The sequence below is a fragment of the Lagopus muta genome, chromosome Z (assembly GCF_023343835.1).
Source record: "Lagopus muta isolate bLagMut1 chromosome Z, bLagMut1 primary, whole genome shotgun sequence".
Lineage (NCBI taxonomy): Eukaryota > Metazoa > Chordata > Aves > Galliformes > Phasianidae > Lagopus > Lagopus muta.
Window position 1 is genome coordinate 35,468,956 of NC_064472.1, and position 26,598 is coordinate 35,495,553.

Here is a 26,598-nt window from a genome sequence, read left to right on the forward strand (position 1 = left end):
ATGCTGAACTTGATTATTTTAGAAGAACATTTTTTGGGGATTGGCTGTTTTTTTATTTCCCATTTTCCTCCTTATCTTCCTCAGTGTTCATGCTATTTATTGGCTTGAAATGAATTTTTCAGGTAACTGCTTGAGGCATCTGAGTGAACAAGTGTGACTTCCAATAGCAGCACAAGCATTTTTAAAATATATTTTTTCCTCACTTCCTTACAAATACAATACAGGTGATATTAACATCCCTTACAAAGAAAAGAAGCTTAAACTGTACTAAAGGAAGAGTTAAATCTTAAGATAAAAATGCAACCAAAAGAGGCATGCAAAAGTGGCTCCAAGTCATTAATAAAGGCTATCTCAACAAACTACAAAAGCAGAGCTAAGGGCCATCCAGATTCTTGCTAAATATAGCTCTAAAGTTTGTCTTCCTTTTGGTCTGCCCACGGTGATCTATAGATAAAGTCCAGTAGGTAGCAGACACTTTGTGCTCCTGTGTTTGTGTGAGGCTGAATTTCATATGTAAAGAGAGGGGACCCTCCCACTTAAGATAAGTATGGGAGGAAGATGGTGAAGTGGGAGGAGGGGATCACCAGCTCTGATGGGCTCCTCTCAGAAGGAGGAGGTTAAGACCCACCAGGCAAAATATTGTTTTAGTTCTACAACGGAAGGAAAAAATAGAGGTACCACCAATACAGGAGAAAGCCTCTCATTTGGCTCTGCCAATTCTGCCTCTGTGAAATGGATTTCCCTTAAAAGCAGGAAAAAGACACAATCAAAACAAAAACAACAAAAATCCCTGGGAAGATCTTTCCTCTATCTCATTTCTGATTTTACTGAAATACCTGAATGTGAACAGGATTAAAAAGGAAAAAAAGGAAAAAAACAAACATACAAAAAAAGCAAGCCTAGAAGTGTCCTCGTTCTTCCTAAGATAATGTGCTATAAGAAATCGCTGAGCTAAAACAGACCTTCACTGCAAGCACGGAGACTGCAGTACACTGTGCTCCTTGTCAGCAATAATTACAGTCCAGCAGGGTAGTAACCTAATTTTCAGGCAAGGCAGGTAGAAAGCAAATAAAGAACCAAAAGAACAGAGAAAAAAGAAGCATGACAAAAAGTGATGGAGATTGTGGTGGGTAGGAGTGGGGTGGGTGGAAAGATCAAAAAGAACAGATTATCTGATCTGCAACTTCATTAAAAGCAGTCATTAAAATAGCTCTGTTTTCTATTTAGTATCATTTTCATTCCTATTTGGCAGATTTCTTTGAATTTCCCTTTTCCTTTGCTCTATGCAGTTTCTTTCTCAGTAGGGTCAGTTTAACCTAGCATCATGCATCCTCTTTTTTATTTACCTTCATGGTGTTACAGCATTGCACTTCTGTGACACTACTATTTTAACTAAGAGTGGTAAATATGAACCAGACTCTCAGAAATGAGTGACACAATGGGAGACACAGGTCTTTTACTGACATCTAGGAATTCTCAAGTTTAGTGTGCATGTAAATGTAGGGTTACTTTAGAAGTAGTACTTTAGAAGATCATAGTGAGTATACAGATAAGCACTCTTCTCTTGTCAGGTTGTACTGGGCTCTGAGCACCTTGATTCATCTGCAGGTGTCCTTGTTCACTGCAGAGGAGTGGGACTCAATGCTTTTTAAGGATCTTTTCCAACTTTAATGAGTCAATGATTCTATGACACTACGAGTATATGCATAAGTATCCCCTTAATGGGAGCTGCAAAATCATAAGATCAGCTAAGAAAATATGTATCTAATAGATGCTGAGAATGGAAGATGTTGTCAAACAGAAGCACAGGTGAGTAAGACAACCGCTGGAGGGGTGTGGGCACTGAGATGCTTAGGAGGACATAAATGTTGTGGGTTGTGATGTAAGTTGTGATATCCTAACTGTGAAACTTCTGAATTCTTAGAACCTGGTCCCCTGCCCAGTTTCTTTGTAACTGCTTGCACTTATGTGCCTTACAACTTTGGATGAAGCAGAGATACAGAGTATGGAGAGGGCAGTATAGTGTGAGGCAGACACACTGAAGCAAGTGAAATTATCTGACAAGCAATTCACAGAGACCCATGGCAAAATCCTTGGCACTAAAATATGCTTTACTTTTTATATTCCTCATTAAGCCAGCATTGGCCTGCCATAGTTTGCTGTTTTCAGGCCTAGTTGAATATGTAAATGATAAAACTTCCTTAGTACAAACTGCTATGCGCAAACAGGTTCATATTCTGACTGTATGAAGCTGATTTTACCTCTAGAAGGAGAACTAGAGCTGTAGCTAGGGCAGCAGTCACTGTCATCATTAATTGTAAATCTGGGTCATGGGAAGGGAATTCATCTCAAGGAAATACTTTGCAACTGTTCAAAACAGGATTTGGTAAAAATAATCACGGGACATAAAGGTTATTCCCAACTATCAAAGTATTTGCTCCCTCTTTTAATGCTTCTTCTAAACAAAAGTAAACCCTCTCTTCCTCACCCACCATACCACTTCTTTCTAGGACTTATTCTGAAAATTAAACAGGACAGTATAAGGGCCGATGATTGAATGTTAATGGTTATGCATCACCAGGCTGCTGTTAGTATTTTTAAAATGTACTACTACAGTGAGCACTGTTTGTACAATAAGGTTAATATCAGCCACTTTAGCATGAGAATTAAAATCTGAAATATATATAGATTTTGGTATGTGTTTGGAGAGAGAGCTGGCAACATCATATAAGCAGGGAGAAAGCACCATTACACTGAGAAGCATTTTACCCCTCAGTCACTGAGACAAGAGATAAAGAAGAAATATCATTCTCTACACCTCAGACTGACAATGCCTGCTGACTAGACAGTGGATAGCTGAAGACAGAAGAAAAAGCAGGGTGAGAGTGATGAGAAGAGAGAATGCAGCCAACAGCACTCTTTACTTCCTGTATTCATAGCTTCTTAAGAATGCTGCAAATTATTCATGCGTTTAGAGACAGAATTTTTCCTCACTATCATCTCATTATCACATCAGGAGAAAATACACCATGATTTTAAACTATTCAAAGTGATTTTCTTTCCTTCTATCTCCATACAATTTTTGAATGTCCTTAAATCTTACCTACGGTAAACACACTAACTGTTCGTATGCATCTGGATCAGAAAAAAACACCTCTTTTTCTGAAAAAAAAACAACAAATGAAAACCAACCAAAACCAGCCAACCCAACAGATACGGTTATTAATATAATCTGAAACTCCCCTGCTTGAGAGGACAGGTTCAGCAAATCATGTAGTTCCTTCTAGAGCACATGTTGACATTTCTGATTTAGTTAGGCCTACCTGAATGTTTTAGAGGAAAATTCCCCTGAAAATAAAAATGCGTAGTCAAACAAAACATTAAAGGAGGTCAGTTGTGCAAAGCGACAGAAGGGCTCAGATAATATGGGAAAACATTTATTTCTTTCTTGCAGTAAATAATTCTGTTTGGCTCTGGGGAAAAGCTGCTTGATTTGGAGGCATAGCAAAGATCAAAGTGAGCGGGTGAGTAAATGGAAAATACTAAGGAAGAAAGAGGGTGGCCAAATTGGGTGGCCAATAATGAGGAATAAGAAAGAGAATTTGAAGTAAGGAAAGCAGAGGCTGCAGACACATGAAGGGAGAAGTTTAAATGCGGTCTACAAAGTTTCAAAACTTTTACATTTTCCTCTGCTTTGTGGCAGCACTGCAATACTTCACATTTTTCTCTGATCCAATAATTTGTCACAGACTCATTGTCTGGTAACAAGCAAGGAACAAAAAAAATCAGCTTATAAGAAAGGCAGAAATTCTGCAAATGAGGAGCCACGTAGGTGCACAAAAAGTCATTTGACAGAAATTACTGTCAGTGTTTGGCTTTCACTATAATTGGTAGTTTTGGGCCTTCGTTTCAGACTGAGGCAGCTCTGTCAGCCCTTAATGGAAATGTCAGAGTTTTTCCCTTGGTGAAAACTTATAAACTTCTTAAGCCTTATAGCACTGCCAATCTCTTGGGATGGAATATGTTTATTTTCCAGTAGAATATTGATTGCAAATAGGTTTTGGCAATAAAAATATTGAAAACAACGCTCTTCTCTTGTGATTTCATACTGTTGTTATATTAGGCCATTTATCACTCTGTACAGGCGGTGTACCAGTTCCTGATTTTAAAGTTGAAGAAATACGAATAAACATAAATTCTAAGTCACGAAGAATATAAGAAGAAGAATAGATATTTTAGATATTTTAGATATTTTCCTTTAGGTTGCTGGGCTGTACACTTCAGCAGATTTTGAAGATAAACACAGCTGTGCTGCCATGCAGGCTTGCAGAGTGAGTACTGTCTGAGAACATCCAGGAACAGAGAAATGCTTTTGGATGACAAGATGGTAGTCATTTTCATTCACAAGTTGTTGTAATCCAACTCCTCTATCACACCAACCCAGCAAAGAAATGTGGAGTAAGTGTGACATTGTTCACTTTCTCCATCTCCTACTAACCAGTGGGTCCTTGCATTGGCAAGACACCATGTCAAACTATCTTTATAGACTTCCTTCTAAAATTGAGCAGTGACTTTATTAGGCTGAAAGGGACGTAGGCAGTAGAGTGAATAAAACAATAAAGCTTTCTTGTCTTAGGTTTTGTTGCCTGAATCCCAAATAATGGGACTTATGTCAAATTGAACCCTAGTATGCTGGAATATACTGGAGTATACTGAAGTATACAGGGTTCCCCTTGTTATCCCAACATTTTGATCCGCTAGTGATACAGGAATTGTGCTTCAGTTCCAGCACATACTAAGGAGAAGCCTGAATAAAAAGTTTTCAAAGTGCTTAGATGCCATGTAGCCCCATAAAACTAATATTTCTCCCAGAAAGCACTCTTCTTACAAACAAGCACTCTTGCACGGACTAGAAAGATGAGAGTTGACTTCTCCCTATGCCTGTGTCTGAACTACTGAGAAAGGCCCATGCTGGTGGATCTCTGTACTCACACAAGTCTCACTAGCTCATTCTGGGAATTTAGCATTGGAAAGCAACTCACTGCTTTATGTCACTTTACTACTGAACAAATATGCCTCTTGTGGTACCTTGAATCTTTAGTGTCTCTGCTCTCCTGCTAAGCTAACAAGCCTTAGAAGTACAAGTTCTGTGAAAAACAGCAAAGTAAGCCAATGTCATTCTGGGTTTTTACTTAGACAATTTAGTGCATAATCCTTCTCTTGCTCAAAGATACTAACTACTGTAAAACCCAATTTTACTTCAAGACAAAGTTTAATTAAAAGCTCACCACTGAGAGGGATAGATTTAATATTCCATTTCTTTAAGAGAATGAAATTCCAATTTGTCTGTTCCCACTCCTGTATATACTGAAAAATTATGTCTTGCAAGTTATTGCCTTAAACAAATTGTCTGTAAGACATATTCAGATATGTATTCTAATAACCTTAAAGAGAAGCGTGGTGAGTCAGTTGGATAGCTACAGCATTAAGGTTTGGGCCTCTTAGTTCATTTTAAATTTAAATTTCTTATTTTTCTGTGCAGCATCTGCTCAAATGGTCTGACAGTATATAGGCTCCCAAGCTGCTTCACTATAAATGATGCATGTGAATGACTATACTGTACTCAGAATTACAATAATATTGTGACAATGCACAGAAACCAGGCAACAAAAATATCCATGAAACTTTAGTTTTGCAGCTGGCTTGCTACTAATACAAAGCAGATAATACTTGGAAAAGGCAGATCAGTTATTATATTTCTGAAGGTTGGTAAATTGGCAGATGTTGCTATATGGAGAACCTCCATCTCATGAGGTGAGCTTCTTGTCTATGACTAAGATGTTACAGCAGTAATTAATGGTTCTCCATGCTCCACCTGAAGCTGTAGAAAGTGAAATAAGAAATTCTAAAAAAGGCAAAAGAAATTACAGCTCCAGCATGTCGGAGCTGCGTGGTAAGAAAGGCTAAAGAACATTACATGGAGTGCCTATGCTGCATTGAATCCTTCCAACTTCCTGCTTGCATAAATTAGTCTGTATTATCTCATGTGGAACTTGATGGCCACATGATAACTTTCTGCCTTGGCTTTCATTATTAGGGTAATAGATGCTTCCACAATCTTACATATTAAAGACGAAAGAAATGTTTTGAATCTACAAAAAGCTGTAAATTTAAGCAGAAAGTTACATTAGTATCTACAAGGTAACTCCATGTGAGACAATTGTGCAGGCAGCATGCACCAAATAAATGAGAAAATGCCTATTTACTGAATGTGAATGTAAATAATAGATTAGGAATTTTCTGCAGTCCTATAGGTGGCTGATGTTAAAAAAGACAGTTGATCCTTGCAAGCTTGTGTAGAAGATGGCATATAATGATCCATGATGGATCAAATAAATAAATAACCAAATAATTAAATTGCTTCAACAGTAGGTCTGACATGTTTGCACTTTCTGTCTGCAGAAGACCAGCCTCATCTGCCAGCAGCTGAAAAGCAGCTGCTAGGATTGAGAGCTTCCCAAGGCTTCAGTGTAATGCAACAGCTACAACAGTTGCCTTTGTCTTCTTATTTATCTATCTGTCTATCTATCTATCTATCTATCTATCTATCTATCTATCTATCTATCTATCTATCTATTTATTTGAGATAAGTAGCTGTTTTGCTTGTTGAAATTGTTATCAGAATTCCTAAAATATATACTCTGGCCCTAGTACAGATTTAGTTATCTAAGGAATCAATGGCAAAGTGCAAGTAACTTCAGCCATCTTCTTGGCAGCTGGAGAAATAAAATATGATATCGTCTCCTTAGCAAAAAGGAATCAAATAAGGCTTATAGAATGCAAAACTACCTTGTAAAACCTTAACACTTACAGAGTTTGCCCTTCATTCTTGTCCAAAAGTATTGATCCGAAATGACTGGACAAGAGATTTAACTTTCATCACAATTAGGAGAGCTGTGACAGTTTCTGCTGAAGAGGCACTGCCCCTCCATTTATGCTCAGAGGACTAATAACCATCAGGACACTTCAAATTGGAAATCTCACATAATGTTCCATGGGTGAGAGTTGTTCCAGCAACCTGCAGACTATCAGCTTCTTGATGCTCTGCTGCTCCAGGTACTTACTGCCAAATTACATGCTGTTCACAGCAATTATATGCTTGCAGGAATAATGATTTTTACTGTTTGACAAGCCACCTCTCCCTTTTCTACCTCTTGTAAAAAAAAAGACTTCATCAGCATGACAAAATCTTAGCCAAAATAATTTGTTTATGAAACTTGATTTCTTTAAAAAATGGGCTAGAATGAACACCCCAGCTGTCAAGGACTAAAAAAATAATGTGGAAATACGCCAGTAACTTCTTAAAAGTCCATTTGATTTAGCTGATATTTAATTCAGAACATATTCATATATACGTTAAACACTTACATAGAACGCTTGACTAGGATCTTACTAATTCTCTAACCTGCACATCCTGATCAAAAGCACAAAAGCACACTGCGTTCTGTAGCCAGTATAGAGAATTGTGAATCATTTAGGTTGGGAAAGACCTTCAAGATCATCATTATTACACAAAATATCTTTTTTCTTCAAAGTGAGCAACTGTTTTCAAAATTCTTAGTGCAGAAATTGGAACGCACTAGACTATTTTTATAATTTCAATTTATTACATTACCGGGGTAAGCTTTCTCCAGAATCTTCCATAAACATGGACAGGTTTGCTCCAGGCTTTTCAGCCAGATAAAACAGAAACCCTTCTAGATGAATAAGTCTAGAAAAGGAATTACTAAATCTCTCACTAGCTTCTCAGTACTTTGAGTAAGTAAGAGTAAACTGAATTAAAGCCCTGACTAGTAAGATAATACTGGGGTAAGAACGTTAGCCTTTCAGCACTGGTTGCTCATAAACTGCACCTTTGGACTTTGGGGAATTTGGTTCCATCTGTGAAAATAGCTGTCATGTTCATCACAGTGCACCAAAGCATAAAAATAGTAGACCACAGAAGAAACGAGGAAAAATACCCATAACTTGCTGACCAGAAACAGAGATGGGATTTTCTTGCTTCTTTTTTAGCAAGAAACTAAAAGATCTACACAGAAAGTAATGTCTCCTATTTATTATGTTAGCCCACCATGTCAGAGGTTGACACTGGTGGTATAGCAGTAGAGGCTGGACCTTCAGTATTCCACTACATGTTATTGCTGTATGATAGATGGCAGCAGAGGGGCACTCTGACAGAATGGTTTCTGACATGGAAGTGTGTATGAAGCAAAGGTGTGGAATTAAATTCTTCCATACAGAAAAAATGGCACCCATTGGTGTTTACCAGTGCTTACAGAATGTTTAATGGAGACCAAACAGTGGATGTGAGCACAGTGAGATTGTGGGTGGTGCTTTTCAGCAGTGATGACAGCTGACATCAGAGAGGGGCACCTCCACTGGTGCAGATTTTTACAAGTGTGACATGCAGGCTGTTGTACAACACTGGTGAAAATGCAGAGCAAATGGTGGGGACTATTTTGGAAAAAATGTGTTTTGTAGCTGAGAATTTGTTATATCGAAGAGTGTTATTGTGCTCACAGTAACTGTTGTAGTTTCCATGGAGATAAATAAAAGGCTTTCAGAGAAATCTATGTCAAATTGTGCCTGTGGGCTCAATGCATAAACAAGTTCCAGGAATTCACAGGTGCATGCAAACCTATGTCCACTGTCAATACATTCCTTCTGCAAACCCTTGTTGTAATGTTTCTATAGACAAGACACTGTTAGTTCAGTTAATGTAGACAGTGAACCTTAAATATTTAGGGAAATATGTTTAGCAGACAATTGTCATGTTAGCAGTAAGAAATCAAACTTAATCAGCATGTAGCACACAGTTAATGTGGTGTTTTTTGATTACTAAGGCATAAAGACTGGACTTATCTGTTAACTGTCACTATTCAGGAACCATTCTTATGAAAAATCTATATAAATGCAACAAGTGTGTTTGTTTTCAGTAACATGTACCATTCCAGCTTGCCAAAGTGTTTTGTCCCCAAAGCCTGCCCAAACAAGCTTCCCTCTTTCTATTCTCTCTGTTCTCCAGATGGACCCAATCTGCTCAATGGAGAGTACATGCTGACTTTTGAGAAATACACATCGTGACTTGGGAACACAGCACTCCAGCAATATGCCAGTCTAAGCTTCAGAATGATTCAATGCTCTTAAAAGAGTGGAGCAGCATGTCTTTGTCAGATAACTCAGAAGCCAGAATTACTGTTTTCAAGGGCAGTAAAGCTTACTAAATAAATTACTAAATTTACTAAATAAATAAATCAGTAAAGCTAATTTATTTATTGAGAGACAAATAGATTCTCACTTGCACAGCTGGAAAGAGAACAACAGCCCAACATATTTACAGAGCCTATCAGGGGAAGCAGATTTTTTACTACTCTGCTCTTTGAGGGATTGCCTCCCCAGCTGCTGAGGCACAGCAGAGTCCTTAGGCTGCACACTCACCTGCTCTTTGTATTGAGAGGGGTAACTTCACAATAGAACTAGAGAACAAAAACACACTCTTGAAGACTGTCTCTTTCTCCTTTTCTCTTTCTTATTTTAATAAATATGGAATCTAATTTCATAGTGCCTTTGGACTAATGGGCTGTTTTAGCTTCTCGTGAGCTACAGCAGTAGGCTCATAGTACTTACTGAAAAAACGTGTTGGTTGGACTTTAAAACACTGTTTCCTGCCCACCCTAGGTTTAGTAAGCATTCCTGCTCGTACTTTAGGGACTTCTCTGGGTAAATATTTTTAATAACTCTAAGAGTAACAACAGAGAAGTATATGCGGGCCATTATCCTGTCTTTGTAACCTACACTTACACACAGCCTACTTTACTTAAAATAGATTTTTATGCTATATATCTTATTAAGCACGTTGTCCAAATATGTTTCTGAATACAAACTCAGATGCACACAGCACAAAGACAGCTAAGTTTACAATCTAATCAAAACTACTCATTAAATAGGCTAGTGGAAATTTCTGTGTTGCAAATCCAGGCAACTTTGATCTCTCATCCTCTGTGGTCTCATCTCATCACATATCTTATGTACTCACATTTTTTCATCAAACAAACTTACTCTTCAGAAAATAAATGAAATATTAGACATCTAATAATGATGCTCCCTGGGCATACAATTAATTATTTAAGAGTGAAGTCCAAAATGTTAGAACTTGAAAAGTCTGATTTCCTATAAAGCATGCAGTTTTTCTTGTGATTACATTTTTTCCTCTGGCTACTACACTTCTGTCAGATTTAAAAAAGAGATTGCTGTCTTTTTGTACAATCTAAGTAGGTAAAGTAGGAAATTTTGTTTTCCAAGACAGTTCTGTGTCCCTTTTCAGACTATATTATCTTTTTTTTTTCTCTTTTCACATTTTCTCTCCACATTTGCAATTTATCTCTCTTTATGTACTGTACTGTAAGACCATTTTCCTGCCTATATCTGTTTGCACTTATCTGTTTTGGTGCATGCTATAATACCTTATCTGCATGCTGCAATATCACCAGTTGCTCTCACAGGGCCTTCTATGATGCCTATGATTTCAGCAGCCCCACAGTCCGGCAGTCAGGCACATAGAAACACATGAACTTAGGGTAATGATCATTTTCACAGCCATGATCCTGAGTTCTCACAAGAGACAGCAACCTCCAGCAATCACACTTCAGACATGAAATTGTTCTAGCACAATGCTGTTAAAAATAACATTGTGAGTAAAACCAAGATACCACAGAGGAACACTGTTTTCATGTGTTCTTTTAAATATGGCTGGGTTTGTGTTAAAAAATGAAAGTTCAAAGCACTCAGGGACAAGTCATCCCCTGGCTGATAGCTCTTCAGTGATACATGGGTAAAGAATATCCATAGTGAGATAGGTTACATATCTACAGATGAACTTGTAACAAAGACACACACTTGCACCAGGGCAAAATTATTGGTATGAATGCTACAGATTAAAATTTCACGTTTAACTTTGCAGGAGTAAAAGTTGTCAAAAGTCCAACATGTTCTTGTTTAGATGTCTGGAGCAATCCAGAGCTGCATTCTTCTCCTCACTTTCTCTCCTTCCTGTCTTCCTCTCTCTTTCCCTTTTACCCTCCCTTCTCCCTTATTCCAACCATTCAATTTCATCTGAAACTAAAAGGCATTGTTGAAGATGAAAGCACAAAAAACTGAAATGGTTTCAGAATACCAAACTTCTGTAAAAAATCCTCACATCCTCTTGTTACCCTACAGAACAAGTTGCAAGCTATCATCAGCCTGGAATTCCAGGAAGCTGCAATACAAACTGAAAACAAATCTCAAAAGGATTAAATTACAAAAAGGAAGGATGACTTTTCAGATAGTTTGTTTTACTACTACTAATAAAAGTATTGGAATTTAATCCCAATAACTTTAAAATGTGGTTTTGCTTTTGCTGCTACAACAGTATCTTCATGGAGGTCCTGGAAATTGTTGAGAGATCTTATCTTCTGCAAGCAAGTATAGATATGTGTAAATGGACACTCTTGCCTCTGCAGAATAAGAACTGTGGATACAAGCTGTTCTTTTTTACTGTTGTCTCCATAATATAAAAGTAGCCCCACAGATATTCTACAGTAATTCTACAGTACCCTTAGAATATGGTCCCAATGATATATAAATAATTATGCTTTATTACGTTTTCTGTAGTTGAGAAGGGTCAAATTTTAATCACAATGTCCCTAAGAATGACTGAGAAGTAAAAATATCCCTACGCTATTATTGGTCATATGCCATATTTTGCCCTGTCAAAGTAAATGTAAGGGAATTTACAAAGTGAGAAGATTTGAATTTATCACTTCAACCAGGAAGCAGATTAAAGCAAACAAAAATCAGCGTAATATAGAATAATATCCTTTAGGCATCAACAGATTGAAGAAATTCTTCAACAGGCATCTGAAAAGCTCAGTCAAACCAATGCATTGAACTCTATCTTTGTCCCTTTGTAATGTGTAAACGTACCAGCTCCTTCTTCTTCATGCACTCCATGAGGATAATGAAGAGGTGCTGTGCCTGGGTTCGAGTGTATGTGAAAGTCTTCTGGATGGTAACTAGCAACTGGTCCCGCAAAGATTCATTAATAAGTCTGAAATTAAAAAAAAAAAAGAAAAAGGCAACTGAATCAAATATATCAGGAAACCTTTTAACTTCAGTTAAGGGTGAAACAAATAGGAGTTAGATAAGTTAGATAAGGTAGATAAGCATCACAAGTTGTTTTCGTTGTTTGGGTTTGAAAGATAGGAATTGCTGAAAGTGTCATAGTCAAATTGAAAAACACCTTCCTAAAGAAAAACACATAGGCCTTGTAGGGGTATCTCATCTCCAAAGTTTTTCTTTCAGTTCCCACACAATGAAGGACAGGTCATTCAAGTGATCAGCTCTGTAGGATTTCCTAACAAAAACAAGAAAAACACATTGACAGTCTAGATTTGAGGGAGACTAGCACCTCTTGGCAAACTGTAGACCTCTTCCCATCAGTGAATTAGCAGGAATAAACTCAGTTCATTCTGTGAAACTGGGAGCATTACTGTTGTCAACGTTTTTGATGCTACACAGGACTAGCTAAAAAACACACAAAAAGCTACTCCACTCCTGAATCCACTCATAGAAGTCATTTTGTTTTTGTGTATTCTGATCTTCCAGAATTTTAAAGAACAACCACTTCTAGGTTCCTTCTCAGTGCTAAAGTTCTTGCTTGCAAAAATAAAGGCCCAACAGCAGAAAGAAACAATATCATCTGGAATATTAGAACTTGAACCACTACCCTTGATATTGGAAAGTCTATTCCTCAGCACCACTGACTCTTGGTGAAACATTATAGTACTTACTCTCTTACAAATTAGTGGGGTCTAATTAGAACATTATCCTTTCATATATGAAAGTTCCTACACTATGGCAGTTTTCTCAACTAAAAACAGTTTTGAAAATTTATTGTTTCTAATTAGTAGAGTTGTAGAGGATAAGTCCATGTTGATCATCTGGTGGAAAGAAAACCAGGAAATCTTCATGCCTCGTATTTTTTGATAGAAGTTAAACAAAGATTTAGTTCTGCAGCAGCTGAAAAGAACTACTAGACGTATCACAGTATGCAGAAGTATTGACTTGTAGCAACTGCTTTGGGAGAACAACCAAACTCTTCTTTAATTCATGCTGTTAGTATGGGTCACTTGTACCTTTCTGGAGCAAAGTAGTGATAATGAGAATGCAGGAAATATTTTATACAGTTGAATTTGAAATACAATTTAATCTATCTTTTTCTGTCTACTGAAAATGTGAGACAATGAACAGGAACTGAAATGGGAAAGGAAGTGGGAAGGGGGAAGAAGTGTATTGTTGCACAAGAGAATACAGGGACCCTGGCAGATGGTGCCTATGTTCTTCACTTTGAATTTGACACTGTGTATCTGCTGAGGAGGATTTCCACTCCACAGAGAAGCAGGAAAGATATATGTTAATCTGTATAAATTAAAATGAATTAATAAGGGTTTTTAGACCAAGTTGTGGATTACTGTTCTCTCTACACCTGGCTCTTCCCACTGTCTCTTGCTCTATTACAGACTCCTCTTGAATGAAGAAGAGTCTATACAAATACTTCCACTTTTCATTGAGGAGCAGTATGGCCACAGATGCATTACTCCCTGGGATAGTGGAGAGACAGTAATAATGCATTTACAGCTCTGTGTGAGCATTCCTTCCCCCTGCAGTGTGACCTACTTCCTTTACAAAAAAGGGAACATATGATAATTTAAGTAGATACAACAACAGTCTTGGCGGATAGCAGTGAGAGCTGGTAGCAGGAAATTTTATATGTGGGGTCATAAGGAAAATAACCTGATCTTCAGTATGCCATATGGGATGTTACAAGCATATAGGAACACAAAACAAGATGTCAGAGCACAGGCAGAGATGTAGATTCTCTTCATGTTAAAGTGAATCAACTTGGAAAGGCTGACACTCTGAAGATCATTCCTTAAGTTAGGTCTCCTCAATCTAATGTATTTAGAGTTGCAGATTAGTAGGTTACATGTATGAAAATTCTGAAGTTCTTCTGTTTTTTTAAGGGCTTTTTTTAAAAAGGGCAACCGAAACTCATTTTAGTGGAGATTGCTGATCTTAACAAAATGGTGCAGATAGGAGCTATCATTAAATGTAGAAATGGTTCAGTATTGTTTGATTATCCTACCATTGAACTAAAGAAGAAACAAAAAGAGTAATCAGAGGAACAAATTACCTGAAAATATGAAGTGAAGGGACTGAAAAGAAATGATGTGAAGTGTATGAAAAACCACACACTTGGAAATATATGAAATCAGAGTCTTGAGGCAGGAAAGAATTTTACAAAGCATTTCCAAAGATGCTAGGATGAAACTCACATCATTTTCTCTTGGAAATTTATTTTTCTTTTAAAAAATGTGTAGAATCCAAACTTGAAGTTCTGTTTCAGAAATTAGCTTTCTCTCAATCTAAAGCAAGACAAATTTACTTTCATAAGCATTGCATGAAAGATTAATTAAATACTCAGGACTTAATTTCCTAAGCAGCCACTATTTTTCTTTCCTGAGTTAAAGCTCGCAGATACCACCACAGTGTAAGTTTAGATGGCACATAAGGCAAACTTCATGTGACAGCTATGATTAAAGTTTATTGTTTGAGTTTAAAAAAAGATATTAAAAATGGCTCCTAACTTCAGTGGAACACATCTTTCACAGTATCACTGTTCAGAAACTTGCTGATGTCATTCTAGGCTTCCCAACGTCAGTGGTCCTCAGTTCTAGAGCAAGTTCTAGACAAAGATCTTGAAGTAAGTATTCTGAAAAAAGCGCATGTAGCTAATCTGAGCTTTGTGTAAACTGAAACCGATCATACCGAGTCTATATTTCTTTCATTCCTTAAGGTCTCAAATAAAATATCCCAGTTGCCTTGTTTTACTTCCTCTTTCTGTGTTTTTTTTTTTGAGCTGGCTAGGCTGGAGGGTTTGGTGGAAAGAAATATTACTGGGTTCAGTATCAGTAAGTGCAGAGTTCTATACCTCAAGAGTAAGAACTGCATACATATGTACTTGTTAGGTGTTGAAGTGACCTGCTGGAAAGTAGCTGAGCAGAGAAGCATTTAGGGGGTCCTGGTAGACAACATGTTGGCCATGAGTCAGCAGTGCGCCCTTATAGCCCAGAAGGCCAGTGGTATCTTACAGTGCATCATACAGTGCATCACTAGGGATGACCAGCAGATTGAGGGAGGTGATCCTCCCCCTTTGCCCTGTGGAGATCACATTCGTGGTCAGTACTGTGTTCAATTTTGGGCTTCTTAGTTCAGGAAAGACAGAAATCCACTATACACTGTTGAGTAGAGGGCTATGAAGATGATTGGGGCCTGGAACATCTGCCTTATGAGGAAAGATTGAAAGACCTGTGACCATTCAGCCTGGAGAAGAAAAGCCTGTGAGTGAATCTTATCAATGCTTATAAACTTCTAAAGGGCAGGAGTCAAGAGGATGGGGCCAGGCTTTGTTCAGTGGTGCCCAGCGACAGGACAAGCGTCAACGGGCGCAAACAGGAGCACAGAAAGTTGCATTTGAACATGAGAAAGAACTTGTTTATTGCAAGGGTGACAGAGTACTGGAGCAGGCTGCCCAGGGGGGTTGTGGAGTCTCCTTCTCTGGAGATATTCAAGTCTCACCTGGATGCCTACCTGTGCGACCTGCTGTAGGGAACCTGCTTTGGCAGGGGGGTTGGTCTCGATGATCTCTACAGGTCTCTTCCAACCCCTAGAATTCTGTGATTCTGTGATTTTGAAACACACCTGGTCATTTTCCTGTGTGACCTGCTGTAGGGAACCTGTTTTTGCAGGGAGGGTTGGCAAAGGTGATCTCCAGAGGTCCCCTTCAAACCCTATTGTGATTCCGTGACTCTGTGATTCTACGATTCTTTGATTCTGCATCAGCCTAATAAAATATATGTAGTTGGGATATGGACACCAAATCCAATGCATGTAAAAGAGATAATTTCACAGAACACTGTGAGCAAAATAACTGAGACATACAGTGATGTGCTGATTTAGCCGCAGTGTAAAGAAATTTCTGTTTGCTACACATACAGTATTATTAAACACTTCTGGAAATCACACATTTCTAAGAATATGCTCAGGGGAAAAGAGATAGCTTGTGACAAGGAGTCTAATCTAGAATACAGAAGATTCTCAAACACTGACTTGGGAAACAGTATTTAGTAGCCTCTGTCATAGATTATGAGACCTTGATGCCTAACATTCCCCAGTCTACCAGACTGAAACTCTACAATTATGGCTTCCTGCAACATTAGCACACTCTCACCTTAACAAAACTGTGCTTCAGATTGAAATACAGGTAGCGTCAGAACAAGATAACATTTTTATAATCTATCTGGTAGGCTTCAGTATAGAAACTATATATTGCAACAAATCGATAATGTCCTGCTAGAAGCATTTTGGTGGTGTAACTCCTGGAATTCCACATAATACCGCAGGTAAGCTGTTCTCATCTTCTCAAAACACCTTACAGACAATTTGACTTGTTCTCTTACTACACTCCCCACATAGGTAAAGCCTGTTCTTTCATTCCTTAAGTACCTAAGATCATTTTCAGGAAACAAGCACTCGTGTGTTTCTTCCAGAGAAGCAGGATTGCTTACATAACTTACGTTTTGATGGAATATACTTTTAGAAACCTGGCATCTAAGGAAGAAGCGTATCTACCTACATTTAATTTTAGAAAAAGAATCTGCTCATAAGGGTGGCTATGAGTGATAGTGATCTTTTTAAAACTTTTCCTAAGGAATTTTCCACTGGAACAGGCTGCCCAGGGAGGTTGTGGAGTCTCCTTCTCTGGAGATGTTCAAGACCTGCCTGGATGCATACTTGGTGACCTGCTGTAGGGAACCTGCTTTTGCAGGGGGGTTGGACTCGATGATCTCTGGAGGTCCCTTCCAACCCCTACAATTCTGTGATTCTGTGAATACCTAATGATATTAGTTCTGATGCAATGGATTATCAAACCTGATCTTTATGATCTTATCATAGGAAAAAAAAAAGGAGAAAAATGTCTTGGATCAAAAGAGACTACAATTAAAACTGTTAAAATGACAAAGTAAATGAAGTGACATTCTAGTTCTGTTCAAGATATGCTGTAATATTAAACAGAACTTCCTTCTTTTGGCTGATCCAGTAGAGAGAGATGACAGCATTTTGGCATTCTCACACCTCATAAAGAAATTTTTTTGAAGCCATGCCTAACATACGAGGAGATAATAAACACTGTCCTCAATAACATCGCAATCTTTCAGCCTCATGGAACGTGATTTTGTAGTGAATGCTGGAGGAGATTTGAAAGATCTGGTCCATAGCCAGCTCCCTAAATTATTCAGTCTTCTCACTCCAGAGCTTTTTAGTACTGGAGTTGTACAACATACTAGCATAATTCCTATCACCAATTTCAAATATAAGTTCATTATAGATTTTTAAACTTTCTGTAATCACAATGCTTTGAAATCCTCTAATTGATACACTTCCTTTTCAATCACCTGCACACCATCTGTTTCTAGCTTTTTCACTTGTTTTTTTTTAATTATTCTTTTGTTCATGATAAGGAAAATATATCCATAAAATATCAGTGTGATGTGAAAACTGCTCCCTGCTGTCCTCTATGGAAAGCTGAAGGGATTTTCTGTTTTAATTATGGTTAGCACTGTAAACAATCACACCATATGTTAGAAACATGACCAGAGCTTCTGCTGTGTTTTTTTTTTTTTACTGGAACTGAAAATAAGATGCAGTAGTGCATGGACTCCATCGGACAGATTAAATTTCTTATACCTTCTAAATCCACATATTTTGTATAGCATTGTAATGGGAAGAGACAGAAGATACATGTAATTATTCCTTCATTCTATTCAAATGGGGACAATATCTGGGTGTTTTCAGAAGGAATCAGTGTTACTTGCAGCTCTCCATTTGTGGTGGTTCTTCTACACCATTTTTCACTGACTGTGTTTATTGAATGATTGGCCTTTAATCTGAGAGATGGTTGTGTTTCAGCAGAGAAATGACCTGCTTCTATCCAGTTTTGATCTGTAAGGAGCTTTAATACAAGAGAACATTAATGATACGAAAGTGTGCAGTATGAAAATTTTTTTACAAAGTAACTCAGATGCAACAGTAAACATCATGAGGGACACAGAAGAGTCACACTGTACTTCCATTATGATCCTTTATGCTTAAAGCATCCCAACATTTTCTCTACTCTCTATTAGAAAGAAAGATATTTATGTCACATATTTCAGTTATGAAGCCAAAAAGCTATGCCACAGTGAGACAGATCAATCCAAACACAAGATTTAATGATTCTCTTGTGAGGCTGCTCATTTAAAATAGAAAGAATCTTTTATCTGTTTCCCTATGAACATTTGGCAAGAAGTACATTTTTGTGGCATTGAACTGAATTCCTTTAGGATTTTATACTTGCAAGAGTAGAGCTGATGAGTAGTTAATATGCTGTAAACTCAGCTGGGAGACTACATTTGAATACTGCAAGTAATTCCCATTCTGTAAGGAAATATTTGCCTAAGAAGTGATACAGTTTTAACCTAGTGTTTCATTTTTCTCCTTTTAAATTCAGCATTTAATTTAAAAAATCCTTGAAGATTAAAAACTACTACTACTACTGAGTGATTCTATAAATAATTACACTGCCATTGTTTTACTTCCAGTTTTTGAAAAAAAAAAAAGTAAAATGAGAAGGCATGCTTCATTGTGCACTCAAAAATATTTTGGCTTTATGTGAAGGATAGTCATTAACTACTGGGACACTCTCTTATATAGTGTGGGGGCTTTGTAGGGAGGCAAATTTTGGTGCTCATGAACTATTTCTATTTTCCTGACCTTCAGAGAACTTCAACATATTTTCAGTGTTCGAAAATTTGAGAAATTGAGTTTTTCAGGGGCTGTAGAACTTGACCTTTAAATTAGTGAAAACACCAAGAAGTAGCCAAAAAAAACTTCCAAGTCATATCAAAGGGAAGCCTGCAATTGAGCCTTCCTTTAGATTTTCTACTGCATATAATTTGTTTGTAGTTAAGATGTAAAACGTACTGGGAACTCACTAGGTTTATTTGCTTGTAATGATAAAATGATCTGAAAAAATACAGCTCTTAAACACTGTGTTCAATGCTTTTCAGACCAAGGTAACATGCAAATGTTGGTATTACACTCAAAGTAAACTTAAAAAACATTTTGCACTAGTACTGTATGACTGGTATCCATAATGCTCAAATCTCAGTTCAGTGGAAACTTTCTATCTGCCTTGGCTTCCCCTTGAAATTTTGATGGACTTTTTCTGAGAGATGTGAGAAACATTTATTTTAAGGTGTGCATCATTGTTCTTAGCACATCATGAAGTCACAGGAGCACCTCCTGCAAGTCAAGGCAGGCACAGCAATCTGTGCTGTTCTGGCAGCCTCATTCCACTGAAACCCAAAGAAGTCTTGCTTGTAGCTACAATAGGCATCCAGTGTCAGCCTTAGGCTTGTGACATTTCCAGCTCTTCAGAAGGAAAGCCTATTATCAGTCTTAAAAACAATGTAGACCCAGCTTTCTCTCTCTTGTCTGCTCAAAGATGTGCAGACATTGACAAAGGGATATTGTGCCACTAGTCATATCAAAAATTGTTTCTGCTTCTGCTAAGTAAAATTAGTTAGAAAGGATAAACAATGAAGAGGGAAAGCAGGCACACCAGAACTCTGTGTGATCCAATAGAAAGGGCCCTCTGGACAGATGAGCAATTGCCCAACACTTAGGGATCTTTCTGAAAGGGTGGATTGGTGTTGCACTGATGGAAACTCAAGCAAAGAGCTATATTTTACCCTTCTTCACCTCCAGATGCAGTTCTGTGATGCCTTGAAACAAGTTTGCAAATAAACTTACAAATGTACAGACATGCTTAGTACACATATACATGCATACATACTGTATATGCAGAGAATGATTCCATTTCTTGTCTGCAGTGAATAAAATTTTAAGGTAGTGAAAAAAACTGTGATAATATCAGCACCCAAGGGCTGAGTCTGCTGCTACCATGAATGATGTGGGTTTTGAATGCTTTAGATCAGATATCTAGTGCACAGCAGTGAGAAGATATGCTGGGTCTTGAAGAAGACTGATTTGGAGCCAGCAGCCAGAATTAAAATAGACTTCTGATTGCAAAGAGGACTGCAGAATTAAATTCTGGACACAAATTGGATGTGCTGCATTCATTTAGTGTGTATTAGACACAGTTCTGTGTAACCTACTTAGATTCTATCTGAAAGAAAAAGCTAGTAGCTACAGTCAGTGAATGTCCCAATTATTCCATATTCTCCTCACACTTCTAATCACTTTTCAAATCTAGGTTAATATAAGCAGAGAGGAGTGAGTGGAGAGACATACTCAATTTGCACACGAACTGCAATTTATTTGGGTAGAAAATTTTTATGAATATACATATTATTGGTGTTTTGCTTTTGGTATTCTTGAGAATATAATTGCACTCAAGAGTGATGTTTTCAGAAGTGGGGCAAGCACACAGAAATTGCTTTAGAGATTTTCTAGCTTGTGCACTATATTAAGAGCAGAGTGAACAGAAACAAAAAGGCTCTATTGCAGGAATCACCTGAAACAGAACCACAGCAGAAACAGGACCTATGGCGAGTGAGAATAATATTTTTAATGAAGCAGGACTTGAGTATCTCAGGTAATAAATGGTTTGCTTGCTCTACTTCTAGCAGCCAATATTTGTTTCACTTGTTTTTCTTACAGGTCAGAGTTTGTGATGATGAAATAAATTGCATTCATTCTGTTATAGCTGTATTATTTTTTCATTATGACATCAGAACACAGACATGGTATACAGAAACTGCATAGGTTCACATCACGCAAGGAGATAACAGGTATTTGAGTAAGGTTACATTAAATATATTAGTAGAAAGAGCATGGAAAACAGAGAAAACTTCTCACAGATTCAGATGAAAACTAATCTGCTTTCAATGCATGAACCTGATTACAAAACTTTTTAATATTAGTGGAAAATATTTCACTTTCATTGGGAGCTTTAGGTTGAAGAAGTTCATAATCACATTAGTTTTCAAGCAATGCAATATTGTTTGGTCTAGATCTTAATGTTTATGTATTTATGTTTCATTATTCACATAACTATTGTGGGTGTGAATACATATCTTTACTAATACATATCTAACACTCACAAAAAAAAAGATCCCCTTCTCACTGAATCTTGATCAGATTAATGCAGCTAATTAGAGAAGTAGCATGAAATAGTTTCTAGGAATTAGAATCTCAGGGGGACTTGGTGCCACTTTTATGTTTTGTCCTAAAATTATTAAATTTTCTCTTGTTTCCTTTTTCTTACTGTGAGCAGTAATCTCTGGTTTCTGCTTTGGAAACTTCTGGGGACAAGGTCAGGTTCATCAGAGAAGCCTTCTGAGGATATCTGTTGCTCCAAGTAAAGACGCATTAAGGGAGTCCACAAGGGTGTGGGGCTAAGGCAGTTGTAGATTACAACCACTAAAATGGGCTACTGCTGACCCACGGTGTCTGAAAATTTTGTTTCAGCCACCCCCTGCTACTGTATATGGAGTGTCAAGCACCTGTTTGGCCAGTGCCTAGGAGGGGTCTATATGGGGCCTAGGGCAAGAACATAGCTCCCAGAATACTGCCAGTAGACACAGCACTGTGTCCAGTAGGTTGTAAAGAAGACTGCCCAGGTGAATCTGTGCCAGAACAGTCTCCAGTATGGTATGGGGTTGGACTCGATGATCTCTGGAGGTCCCTTCCAACCCCTACAATTCTGTGATTCTGTGATTCTGTGATGGTAGAGACGAACTCGGTTTCCCCATCAGGTCCTGAAAGCAGCTGCCCCTGCCAGGGCAGAAGTTTTCATGCAGCAAGAAGTTCAAAGTACTGCAGCTCGGGAGAAACAGCCCCAGGTACCTGTACATGCTGGAGGCCTCCCAGCTGAAAAGGAGCCTAGCAGAAAAGGTTCTGGGGGTCCTGGTGGTCACCAAACTGACCATGAGCCAGAAATGTGTCTTTGCAGACAACATGAGCATTGTTCTGGGCTGCATTAGGAGGACTCCTGCCAGCAGGTCAAAGTAAAAGGGTTCCTACTACTCGGAACTAGTGAGACTAATCCTGGAGTGGTGGGTCTAGATCACAGATGTCTAGAACAAGAGAGACACAGGCATACTTCAGTGTCCAGTGAAGAGACAAGAAACTGATGAGGGGACTGGAGCATCTCTACTCTGAGCATAAGCTTTGAGAGTTGGGACTGTTAAGCCTAGAGAAGTAAAGGCTCAAGGTGATCTGGACTACAAAGAGAAGGTTCAGAGAAGATGAACCAGACTTTTTTCAGTGGCACTCTATGACTGTACAAGATGCAGTGGGAACAAACTGAGACATAGAAGGCTTCCACTGAATATCTGGGAATATTTTGAGGGTGATGGAGTACTGACACATGTTACCCGTGTTACCCAGAGAATAGTGGAACCTTCATCTTCAGAGATGTTCCAGAGCTGTCTGGACATGGTCATGGACAACTGCATGATCAGGGGATTGGACCAGATGACTTCTAGAGGTCACTTTCAGCCTCAACCACTGTGACTGCAGATGTATTTATGGGGCACGGGAGAAAAAAAAAAAAAACGACAAACAAAACAAAACAAAACAAAACAAAACAAAGTTCAGGCATAACATGCACGTTAGAAAGTATGAAACATACTTTAAGCTTCATTCAGCAAAAACACACTCAAATTGTCTATAATAAGTGTTAAATACTATCCTTGCTGCACTTTGAGTCTGCAATGAAAAGTGGGACAGTGTGAATGCAGTTTACAAGCAGTTGTGTGAGTACAAGCAGATGTGTAGAATTATGCCCAAAGGGCAGCGCAAACACAAACTAGATTATATGAACATTTGGTATTTACACGCTGATTTGTATAGGACTGAATGAAACATGAGGACTGTAGTACACTGTTACAGAACTTTGAAAAAAATGAAAATATGCACTTTCCGTGAGTCTTTTGACCTGCAACTTCAAGATAATATGTTGCACTTGTCCACATGGTATATCTCATGGCACATAGCTATCTGAACTAGCGAATAACTTACCCTCCTTCTTCAGAGTATTTGTGACCAAAGGCAAGTATGTCAGATGCCCGACCACTTCCATCACATATCACAACAGGAACAGGAGGAGTGTCTCGCAGGTACTCCAGAACGATAGAGATAACATTGGGACCTCCTTCCACAATGAGGGCCACCACTGGAACTCCTTGACCAATTCCTGGAGTAAGAGAAAGAAAGAAAGAAAGAAACAAAAACAACAAAACAAAACAAAAAAGCAAAGCCAGCAAAGCAAACAAAACAACGGAAGACAAGAAAAAAAAAATCAAGCTGAAATTACTGGATAGTGACTGTATAGTGTCACATTTGAGAAAATGCCATTCAGAAAATCATAGCTTTTAAGGTCAGTAGGGATTACTGTACTCATCTGGTCTGTTGCATTGCATAGAATTATCTTTCAAATGCCATATTCATGGTTGAAATAGACCACACATATTTTACAGAATCAAATCTTGGTTTGAAAGCACAGAGAAGTTACCACAATTCTTCCTAATATGCTTGAATGATAACACAGCAGCTCACTTGTAATCTAGATTTTGCATGATACTGGTTTCCAATCATTGGTTCTTTCTGTAGTAGTTTTGAAAACACCTCTACCGTGGTATTTCCTTCCTGGATGCATTTGAAGGTTGCAGCTGGATAGCCATGTAACCCTCACTTAGACAAGCTGAAAATACTTGTTGCAAGCCAGTGGAATGCTTGTTTTCTAATCCTAGCTGGTCATACAGTCTTTGAAATCTCTCCTACTTGTGAAGCACGTTCTCTGAGCTGCAGATCACATGCTGGACAGTGCTACTGAGAGTTGAGCTAGTGCTTAACTAGAGGAGAAACGTACTTATTTTCAAAACTTGTATTATAATTAGGTGAGCCTCTTCTGAAAAAGTTGCAAGAGAGAATTTGCCATGAAAGTCTTCAGGATTTAGAGAAAGACAATTTGACACCAGGCTGATGTTTAGGTGACTAACAAACTCTTATGTTTGCCACTTCCTGGCAAAACAGGGACATCTCAAAGGACTCAGGCAGTAGAACTAGCTGAGTTTTCTACTAGCTTTTCTTGTGAATACAAAGACTATCTTTTCTTTTAGACTAACTTTTCCTGAGTATAACTATATGCATTCTCCACTGTATTTTGATGTTTACTTGAAAAATAGAGTCCTTCAACCTGCCAATAGTTAGGTAGGCAAGTATGTAACTATATGGTGCTAGACAACCTGCTTTAAGTGCCCCTGCTTAAGCAGGAGGTTGGGTCTAATGATCCAGAGGTCCCTTCCAATCTCAACTAGTCTGTGATTCTGTGATTCCATAGTTCCAGCAGTCTGTGAAAGATCACAGCAGTAATATTCTCCAGTGAAACACTGTTTATTCTAAAATTCCAGATTATTTTCCTTAGGAAAGGACAATGCATTATAGCTAATAGCAAAGCATTGACCACAGGTGTTGTTTTCCAAACAAATAAAAAGGCAAATCATTTTCAAAGATCTAGATGCTTTTCTGCTTCAGAGAAAGAGTAAACAAGATACCATTCAGCTTTGTAGAGAAAAACTCATAATCTTTTAAATATCTATAAAATTGTGGTTACATGGAGGATTGCTATTGAGTGTGCTCAGTTTGCTTTTCTTTTTTGTGGCATTTTTTGCATGAATTTTGGTTGTAGCAAATCATTTGCCTTTCTTTTGGAAGGAGAAAGAACTTTGTTGCCTAGCAGTAGGTACATTCAGACTTGAGAATGCTGAATATTGTATAAAAACTACAAGGTTTATCACTGGATTAACTACATTTGTTTCAAGACAGAAAAAATTGATGAAAATCAAAGGTCTGTCTACTCAAGCATAGTCACATTTTTTTTATTTTATGTTATTGAAAATAGTTCAAGAGCCAGCAAGAATATTTTTCTCAAACTTTCAAAGGAAAAATCCAACCTGTATTCAAGAGCAGATGCAAAGCACCTCTCGCAAAGTTGCATATTACTATTTGTCATTTAATAAGATCTCCTTGTCATACTTTGAATTCCTATTCTGCCTGCTATAAATACAAAAAGAAAGGCAGTCTCTTACGACCTAACAAATAGAAAACAGAGAGAACAGCATTTTTATTTCCATTTCATACACTGATTCATCCAAGAAGAAGAAATAATAAAGAAGATCTGGGAGTTAAGATCGGTTCTTGGAGGCTCATTCCTATTTTAATTTCTAAAACAATAACTTTTATTTAGTGAATTGCAAGTATAGATTTTTGCAGAGTAAATTGGTGTTTCACAGAGTCAGTTATTATGTATATGGTTGGAGTAATATTGTAAATTAAACTGCAATATCATGCAAAAGATTTATACAATCAACCTGAAGGCTCATTAGTGTGTTATTGCTTTTATGACCAGCAACAGAGTCACTGAGATGCTTTCTGGCAATTGTGATTCCATGCAGGTATCTACATATCAGAACATTCATTCTGATGTGCACCACTGGCAATATCTAAGCACTAATGTTATTATTCAGAAAAATAATCCTATTTTTCTCTTGACACAGCAGTGCTGCATGAATTTGTAAGTTAAAACAATCGACTGGAAGAAATGAATGAATTTGGAATTGGAAGCAAGAAAATACTCTGCATAATGACTGTGTAGTGTGAAAAGAGATTTTTAAAAGTCTGTTTTGCACAAGGCTGACATTATTTTCCCATTTCTTGGAAAACTATTAATATTTTATAACGTGAGTATATTTATAAATAATCTATAGCAGTCTTATAAATTATTACTAGTCCTTTCTATGTAGAGCTAAACATGAGTTATCCACTGCTATCTAGACCAACAAATTAATAAAATGCCTCATTTACTACAAAATGCATTTACTACTCATGTATGCAAGTGTGCTTATAAGAATAACTGTGATACATAGAAGGTTATGCACTACTTATAAGTAGTGCAGAGATCTGTGCAAAAAAGCTTGAGGCTCTAGACAGACATCAAGACAGAAATTTGATTTCTAACTTGCTTATGTCCTGAAAGAGGTCTACCATTTGTGGGCAATGGCTGTATTTCTATCTGCAAAATTCTTTCAAATGCTTTTGAATAGGGTAAACACAATGCTCCTTTTTTAATCATCTGCCAAGCCATAAAAAAAAAAAATCCAAGAATTTAAAAATTTAAGTCAACAGACATGCATATGATAACATGCCTCCAAATGCTTGCAGCTGTACAGTGCACTCAGAGGCATGCATATAAACCATATTGCACAGATAGCTTGCAATGACCATATATATCTGAAAATGAAGCCTTTATGCTCATTTATGTGAGACTGAATAATTTGTGTGCAAAACCTGACAATTTTAAAACTGTCCTAT

General features: G+C 37.7%; 1 protein-coding gene across 5 annotated transcripts in view; it reads right to left on the bottom strand.

The window, feature by feature from the left end:
- TRPM3 (transient receptor potential cation channel subfamily M member 3) overlaps positions 1-26,598 on the bottom strand; it is a 403,209-nt gene that overhangs the window by 74,369 nt on the left and 302,242 nt on the right. For all 5 annotated transcript variants that reach the window (XM_048931275.1, XM_048931276.1, XM_048931274.1 and 2 more), the window contains exons 7-8: positions 23,248-23,422; positions 12,025-12,148 (exon numbers count right to left, since the gene is read on the bottom strand). In XM_048931275.1, coding sequence (XP_048787232.1) covers positions 12,025-12,148; positions 23,248-23,422 — 299 coding nt within the window. The remainder of the gene's footprint in view (positions 1-12,024; positions 12,149-23,247; positions 23,423-26,598) is intronic.